Source organism: Aptenodytes forsteri, unplaced genomic scaffold (genome assembly GCF_000699145.1).
Source record: "Aptenodytes forsteri isolate BGI_AS27 unplaced genomic scaffold, ASM69914v1 Scaffold886, whole genome shotgun sequence".
Lineage (NCBI taxonomy): Eukaryota > Metazoa > Chordata > Aves > Sphenisciformes > Spheniscidae > Aptenodytes > Aptenodytes forsteri.
This window is the reverse complement of record NW_008795634.1, coordinates 63,383-64,233: the sequence shown is the minus strand read 5'-3', so window position 1 is coordinate 64,233 and position 851 is coordinate 63,383. Positions and strand designations below refer to the sequence as shown.

Below are 851 nucleotides of genomic sequence, written 5' to 3'. Positions count from 1 at the left end.
GTGGTGGTCTCGAGGATGCCCCCCCCCCCGCCCCCAGCACTCACCATCTCGTGGCAGAACTTGCCCTTGAGGGACACGGCCCCGTATTTGCTGTAACACGTCTCGGCGCTGTTCCCCGCCATCACGCCCATGTCCGTGCAGGTGACGCAGAGCAGCCCTGGGGGGCGGGGGGGTGGTCAGGGGTGCCGCCGGGAGGACCCAGGCATCCAGGACGCCCCTTCCCCAGCTGCTGCCGCTCACCTCCTTCGCTCACAGCCTGCACGGCGGCGTCCAGGAAGGGCGCGGGGCTGCCGTAGGGGTCCAGGTCGATCACGTCGAAGGGCTCTCTGTCCGCCTTGCACTGGTACATCAGCATCCTGGGGGGGAAACGGGGGTCCCGGAGCAATGGGGACCCCAACCAGCTCCCTGGGGACCCGCCCTGGCCCTCGGAAAACCCCACAGGAACCAATGCCTCTGCCCAGCACGCACTGGGACGGGACTGGTGGGGTCCCCACAAACCAGCCCCACTTTGGGGCTGCATCCCTCGGGGCAGGGGGAGGGGATGTCCCTTCTAACCACCCCTGTGGGGATGCTGGGACCAGTTTGGGGCCCCCCCAGTACAGGGGAAAAACCCCAGCGAGACCACCAGGGCGGTCGGGGCCACGGACAGGGTGTCCCGAGGGCACTGGGGGCGGGTGAACCACAGCGTCCCACTCCCCGGCGGGCTTTGGGGTGGGCTGTCGGGGAGCAGCGCAGAGGGGTTACCTGGCGTCAGCCATGCGGGGGGCCACCAGGTCCCCCACCCCGTTGAAGCCCACGTTGCGGCTCATCAGCTCCACCGCCCGGGCCGAGAAGTCGTTGGCCACCAAGGC

The 851-nt window shown here is 69.4% G+C and overlaps 1 protein-coding gene across 1 annotated transcript in view; it reads right to left on the bottom strand.

Moving 5' to 3' along the window:
- TRMT1 (tRNA methyltransferase 1) overlaps positions 1-845 on the bottom strand; it is a 4,998-nt gene extending 4,153 nt beyond the window's left edge. The window contains exons 1-3 of the mRNA XM_009282494.1: positions 745-845; positions 241-356; positions 41-157 (exon numbers count right to left, since the gene is read on the bottom strand). Of these exons, the coding sequence (XP_009280769.1) occupies positions 41-157; positions 241-356; positions 745-809 (298 nt within the window). The 5' untranslated portion in view covers positions 810-845. The remainder of the gene's footprint in view (positions 1-40; positions 158-240; positions 357-744) is intronic.
- Positions 846-851: the final 6 nt, after the last annotated feature.